This window comes from Trachurus japonicus, chromosome 10, assembly GCF_045865225.1.
Source record: "Trachurus japonicus isolate A0001 chromosome 10, Traja_1.0".
Taxonomy (NCBI): domain Eukaryota; kingdom Metazoa; phylum Chordata; class Actinopteri; order Carangiformes; family Carangidae; genus Trachurus; species Trachurus japonicus.
Window position 1 is genome coordinate 37,213,340 of NC_140916.1, and position 7,139 is coordinate 37,220,478.

General features: G+C 39.2%; 1 protein-coding gene across 1 annotated transcript; it reads left to right on the plus strand.

The window, feature by feature from the left end:
* The first annotated feature begins 1,903 nt into the window (after positions 1 to 1,903).
* On the plus strand, positions 1,904 to 6,902 carry LOC146980380 (short coiled-coil protein B-like). Its single transcript, XM_085788788.1, has 4 exons — positions 1,904 to 1,931; positions 2,899 to 2,971; positions 4,039 to 4,119; positions 6,274 to 6,902. Exons 2-4 carry the CDS (start codon positions 2,956 to 2,958, stop codon positions 6,414 to 6,416), a joined length of 240 nt encoding a protein of 79 aa, XP_085644914.1. The 5' UTR covers positions 1,904 to 1,931; positions 2,899 to 2,955; the 3' UTR covers positions 6,417 to 6,902.
* Positions 6,903 to 7,139: the final 237 nt, after the last annotated feature.

The following is a 7,139-nucleotide window of genomic DNA, read 5'->3' on the forward strand; positions in this document are numbered from 1 at the left end:
CATTTATTCTTCTGTAATTTTACATGAACCACCCTGTATCTGATCTGTGGGCAGGCTTTTTTTTTTTTTTTGCCATATTCCTTCACAGAGCCTCTTGTGTCATGTGTCTTGTCCCAGATCTTGCTTGGTGTTCCTCAGAGATTGCTGTTAGTCTATAATTTAATCACAGTAGGTCTATTCATTTAACATATTTCAATGCCTAATGAGTAGAATGAATAGGTCTACCAGGCTACATGAACTGGACTAGTCTACAGCTCCTTAAAAACCACAACTGCCCTTTTTCTGTTCACCTTCAAGGGTGTGTAAGGCCGATGTGGACAAAAAACAACTACACTCCTCTGGAAGTGGATCATCTCTTCCTCTTTCTGTTGGCACTGGCCATTCATGCTGACATGTCAGACATGAATGAATGTCTTCAACTGAGCACTAATTGCTTCTGAATTTACAATTTTAAATGGAAAAAACCCACAAGATAATGTTCCTGCCTCTATATAGGCTATAAATGGAGTAAATGTGAAAGCTGTGCATATTAAATATATGTATCTCTGTAAAATCTATGCGTATGTTTGACTATGTGGATGTACATACTATGTGTAGCGAGCACGCTTATGTGTATGTTTGTGCAGGTAAGCACATACTGTATATATGTGCAAATACCCACTAATGTCAGTGAAGACAGATTGCTGCTTTTCCACTTTTCCACACAAACTTTTTATTGATTTAGATTTTTTTTTGTTTTTGTTTGCTTGTTTTGTTTGTATTTTGTTTCCTTGTTTGTCTTATATATACATGGGTTAAACAAAAAAAGAAGAAAGAAAGAAACTGTACGAGTCACCCCATCATCGATATTATATTGTTTCAGGATGGATATTTTTGTTGTTGTATCCTTTTTGTTAATTTATTGGAAATAAAAACATATATATATATATTTTTTTAATAAGTATCTTTATTGGAGGAATTGCAGGACATGTGACATGTGGAAAGGACAACCGAAAAAGACTTCCATTTTCCTCTTTAAAACATGAAATAGACACCCTCACCCCTGTTCCCTTCTGCAGTTTACTCAAAAAAAAAAAAAAAAAAAAATAGAATTACGCAAATATGGAAAGTATGGAAAGGTATGGAATTTGATTTGATACATTTCCAGGTCTGGAAAAGTATGGAAAATGGAAATTATTGTATGGAAATACGTATATTTATCTTATTACTTATCTGGGTTTGGTCTTATCTGAAGTTATCAGGGTTAATTATATTTGTATGCGCTATTGTACCTATAGCTAGTTACATAATGGCATACACATTCAGAATAATGAAAACAAATGATTAATTGCATGACTTTTATATAATGCACAACTATTTACTCAAATATCACAAATTATTTGAATTTTTTTTTACCGAGAAGTCTGGAAATTATGGTCTGGAAAAAGTATGCTATGGAATTTAGGAATTTCAAATATGTAGGAACCCTGAGAATAAATGAAAAAGGCAGAAGGAACGGGAGACCTGGATTGAGAGAACGATGCGGTTGAGGGGGAGAGCCCATTGAGGTTAGACAATAAAAAATAAGATGAAATAAAAAATAAACAAAAATAATAATAATAGTGCAGAATTAAGGACAAGATAAATTAATATGCAATAGATTTAATATGAGAAGAAAAAAAAGGCAAAAGGAAAAAAAGGCAAAAAACATATAAACATATAACATAAAAAATAAAATCTTCTTTTTCCTGCCACACTCCAGTCCAATCGGTGGCGATACTGCACATAAAGGTTTGTTTACCAACCGCCATTAATACTATCAGAATAAGAAGCATGAAGACGGTGTAGTGACACACAGCTGATAGGACGGACACACACACACACACACACACACACACTCTGTAGAGGGGACAAGGTGGTTCAGCAGCAGTTGTTGTTCTTCACTTCCACAGGTTTGTGTTGTGTTGTGTTGTGTGTCGCAGATGGAGCTACACTAACTGTCCTGTTAGTGGCTGTTAGGCTAACATCCAGCTAACAGGCTAACAAGCTAACTAGCTAACGAGCTAACATGCTAACATGCTAACAACATTGTACCAGTGTCGCTCCTTCAGCAGCTTTATCATGTTTATTATCAGTCTACACATTTCAAACGAGTCAGTGTGACGTTAAATGACAAGCTTAAAGGAGACTCGGACAGTTCAATATTTGAAAAAATATTGTTTTATACCAGTGCATAACGTTAGATATATGTCAGTATATATATCTATGGTACCAGTGTAGCTAATTCAGCAGCTTTATCATGTTTATTATCAGTCTACACATTTCAAACTAGTCAGTGTGACGTTAAATGCCAGGCTTAAAGGAGACTCAGACAGTCCATTATTTGAAAAAATATTGTTTTATATTATGTAGCCTAATTGTTGTCTGTAAACCCACCACACATGTATGATGTATAGATAGATAGATAGATAGATAGATAGATATACCTTATTGATCCCAATCTGGGAAATTACAGTGCAGCAGCAGCATTACACAGACATACAGTGACGATAACAACATATAGTATAAGAATATAAAGAATAAGAATATTAACTAGGCTATACATAATAAAATAGTAAAATATAAAGAACAAACTATACATAATAAAATAGTAAACAATAAAGAACAAACTATACAAAATAAAATAGCAATAGCAAATAAAATAAAATGTGATGTACAAAATTATATACAAAAACAAATTGGCAGCGTTGATTTTAGTGCAAGAAGAAAATGTGCAATGTGTGTAACTGTGTGTAGATAAATAAGGTGCGTAGTGACTGTAAGTTATGACCAGAGTTTTTCAGCTGTTATTATACAGTGTGACGGCATGTGGCAGGAAAGATATCAATGTATTTAATGACTGTGTCCTAAATCTTCCAGTTGGTGTCCCAGACAGTCGCAGCCCTGCATTCCAAAGAGGAAGACGAGTATTTCACCATGAGCTCAGACGATGGTGAGTCAACACACAAACACACACACACACACACGCAGGTGCATTCTTCGTGGCAAATGAAGCAAATGTGCAGGGCGTTGTTGTTTTAACTTTTTATCTACACAGTGTGAGAACTGGGATAATGAATGAACTCTGGGCTCACTGACCCTGAGCTGAGCTGAGCTGTCACACTCTGATAACGGCTTTCAGAACAGATATTTTCTCTTTAAAGCAGAAGTAAGCGATCCGGTCGTTTTGGCTAATGCTGCGTTCCAGGCAGGCTTTTGAAACCGTAATTTACAGCTTCAAGTCACGACTTACGACTTTGTAGCGTTCCAGGCAACCCACTCGTGTTTCTACCTGTGAAAGTCACTATAACGGCCACTCGTAACTTCTGACCCGTGAACTCGTACCAGATCGAACTGGTACGACTTCACAGGTCGGAAAAACACGAGTTACGGGCTGCCTTGAACGCACCATAACGTCTTGTCAGCCGACGGAGTTAGCAGTCCCTACGTCCCTACGTCACCACATTCACGCGCATCCCTTGGCTGCACACACAGAGAGGACTGCCCCTTTATGCCGTTCTCTCTCCTCATTGGATAAAACTTGTAGGATACGAGAAAAGTTTTCTCCTGGGCTCAGAGCAGAGCAGAGTGACTGACAGACCCGTGTTTCAGACCAAACACTCTATAGAAGTGATTGCTGTCGGAAGATACAACTATTTAAGACTTAGATTGACACAAAAATATCGCTTACTTCTGCTTTAAAACTAAAGTAACTAAAGTAACCCAAATGTTTTAATATAAATCTCCAAATCTGTGTTTACTGGATATGTTCAAGTGTGTCTCTATTGTAACATGATGGGGATGTGCGTGCAGTCTGTGCATCAATCACACCTGGAAAGAAATTGACAAGTGCATTGAAACTACTTGATATTTGATATACTGATACCTGTTTTTCTGTCAAAGTACTCTCTGATGAATTCCTGAAACCACGGTGGCCCTGGCCAACTCTGAGTTTCCACTAAAGCTGCTTTCTGAAACGGTCCTGCACATGTGTTGTGTGTTTGTGTTTGGTGGCTGCAGGTGACTTGGAGAACCAGGCTGAGCTGGAGGAGAAGACCAGGCTCATCAACCAGGTGCTGGAGCTTCAGCACACTCTAGAGGGTACACACACACACACACACACACACACACACACACACACACACACACACACTGTATAGCTTTGAGTTTGTCAGTAAAACTGTCCAAATCGTGAGGTGACCTGAGGTAACAGTAATCCAGGACCGTGGGGTTTGAATTGATGAGCTCAGATCTTTTGTAGTTCAGAGTCTTAAAGGACAATTCCAGGCGAATTCAACTCGGGGCTGTATGTTCCTAACATTTTAGGTCTAAAAGAAGGAATCTGAAGATTTTCAGTTTAATGTCTCCTGTTTTGCGGTAGTTGTGTCTGTCCCTGCATCGCCACGGCAGCAATGAATGGGAGTGGATGTAAGTTCTGCTGTTTAGGCTGTTTCCATCCCTCAAAGCCACAGACAGCGTCAGATGGAGACTCAAACATGCAGCCAGAAGTTTATTTACTTCAAGCAAGCGACATGTTTGTAAAACTAGATCTAATTCAAAGTCTCCCAGAGTCTCGCGAGACCCAAGTTGCCGCTCGGTGTGTTCAGGTGCAGTGGGAAAAGCTACCGTTTGTGTCATGAACACAGGAATATCAACTCTTTACTTGCTTCAAGTAAAAAAAAACTTCTCGGCGCATGTTTGAGAAGCCACCTGACGCTGTCTGTGGAAAAAAATGTAGACTTGAAGCAAGTAAAGAGTTGATATTCCTGTGTTTATGACACAAGCGGTAGCTTTTCCCACTGCACCTGAACACACCGAGCGGCAACTTGGGTCTCACACGAGACTCTGAGAGACTTTGAATTAGATCTAGTTTTACAAACATGTCGGCTTGCTTGAAGTAAATAAACTTCTGGCTGCATGTTTGAGTCTCCATCTGACGCTGTCTGTGGCTTTGAGGGATGGAAACAGCCTAAACAGCGGAACTTACATCCACTCCCATTCATCGCTCATCGTCACAGTTATCTGAGAGCTCCTATTCTTTTGCAGGCTGCTGCTTTGTTTCCCCTTTTTCACTCTGAAACTGTAGAAAACTAAAATAAAACACTGAGATTGATTCAAATATTGAAACGGAGTGTTTCATGTTTAACTTTCTGCCTTTTGGAGATCATTTCATCTTCCACTTGCTGAACTGTTAAACACATTAACAGAAATGTTGACCAACTTTTGCATGCCACTGTACATGGATTATACTGTCCAGCCTCAGTGCACTAACATAAAGAGAAATAAAATGTTCTGCAACAAGTTGTGTGTGTTTAGACTGCAGCTGTGGACAGGGCCGTTGCTAGGAATTCTGGGCCCCCTTAAAGAATACTAAAGTGGGCCCCTCCCCCTAACTTTTCCTTTTTTTTTTTCTTAGACTACGTATGTATTATCGTTTTTTATTTAGCCTTCTTTGTTTTGATGCTAATGCAGCATTACACTGCAAAAACTCAAGTATCTTAGCAAGAATGTTTGTCTTATTTCTAGTCAAAATGTCATTTCTAGTCAAAACAAATCTCATTATACTTAAAATAAGACACATCATATTAAAAGTAGCTTGTTTTTAGACACTTTTTTTTTACTTCTTTCAAGCATATTTTCACTTGGAATAAGTAGAAAAAATCTGATAGTGGAGCAAGTTTTTCTTTCTTATTACAAGCACAAAAAACTTACTTTCACTGGCAGATTTTTCTATTTATTGTGAATTTAAGTGAAAATGATCTAAAAACAAGTTAATTTTTAGGTTATGAGTCTTATTTTAAGTGGAAAGAGATTAGTTTTGACTAGAAATGAGACATTTGGACAAGAAATAAGACAAATATTCTTGGAAAGATGTTGAGTTTTTACAGTGTACTATGAGTATCAGTCAGGGTCTTACGCAGAATAAATCAGTCATACAAAGATTAGACTACTGGGGGTTTTTATGGGCCCCACTGGGCGCTGGGCCCCTAGAGTTATCACCACCTTTCTCCCCTATACAACGGCCCTGCATCCACACTGCTGTGTTTTCAATCTGGGGCTCATCTTTCTGTCTCTCACCGTAACTAGAAAGATGAGTAACGTCGTCTACACAATGAGCTGTCAAACACCGAGAATAGGGAGTGAAAAACTTGCTTGACAGGGTTTGGTTGGTTGGCTGCTCCAGTGTTTTTCTCTTTGCTAAAATACCTGTTTGTTTTGTGTGTGTGTGTGTGTGTGTGGTTGTTGTGTGCTCAGACCTGTCTGCCCGGGTGGACGCTGTCAAAGAGGAAAACCTCAAACTGAAGTCAGAGAACCAGGTCCTGGGTCAGTACATTGAGAACCTCATGTCTGCCTCCAGCGTGTTCCAGACCACCGACACCAAGAGCAAACGAAAGTAAAGACGAACGTGGACTGTGAAGCCTGAGACGCGTCTGTGGCTCTGCCCGTGTGGATGTTTTGTCCTGATCTTCGTTTGACGTGTTGCATTCATCAGACATGTACAGGAAACAAAAGAAATCATCCACCCACCTGAGGCCAGTTCCTCTCAGTCCAGGAGAATCGGTCTTCAAGCTGAGACGGAGCGATCAGCACCACCGAGGCTCCACGGCGTCTTACTGTGTGAGCTGTGAATGTTGTACAACTCTTTATCTTTGCATTTGTATTATATGCAAACATTTAGAAAGACCCACATCATGAAACCCAGTCCCAGGTAGCCTCGTAAACCAGTCGGTCCCTGATTGGCCAACGTGCTGTGTCAATCACAGAAATCTGAGCGGCGACCATAGGCGGCGACGCTGATTGCAGGGCCGTTGTATTAGGGGAGAAAGGTGATGATAATTCTAGGGGCCCTGACTAATACTCACAGTACACTGTAAAAACTCAACATCCTTCCAAGAATATTTGTCTTATTTCTTGTCCAAATGTCTCATTTCTCGTCAAAGCTAATCTCTTTCCACTTAAAATACGACTCATAACCTAAAAATTTACTTGTTTTTAGATCATTTTCACTTGTTTCAAACTAATTTTCACTTGAAATAAGTAGAAAAATCTGCCAGTGAAAGTACGTTTTTTGTGCTTGTAAAAACTTACTCCCCTATCAGATTTTTTCTACTTAATCCAAG

What these genes read in the sequence shown, in the direction of transcription:
- LOC146980380 (XM_085788788.1), top strand. An exon ending in GCTTCAGCACACTCTAGAGG is followed by an intron (nt 4,120 to 6,273) that starts GTACACACACAC and finishes TTGTGTGCTCAG; the next exon opens with ACCTGTCTGCCCGGGTGGAC.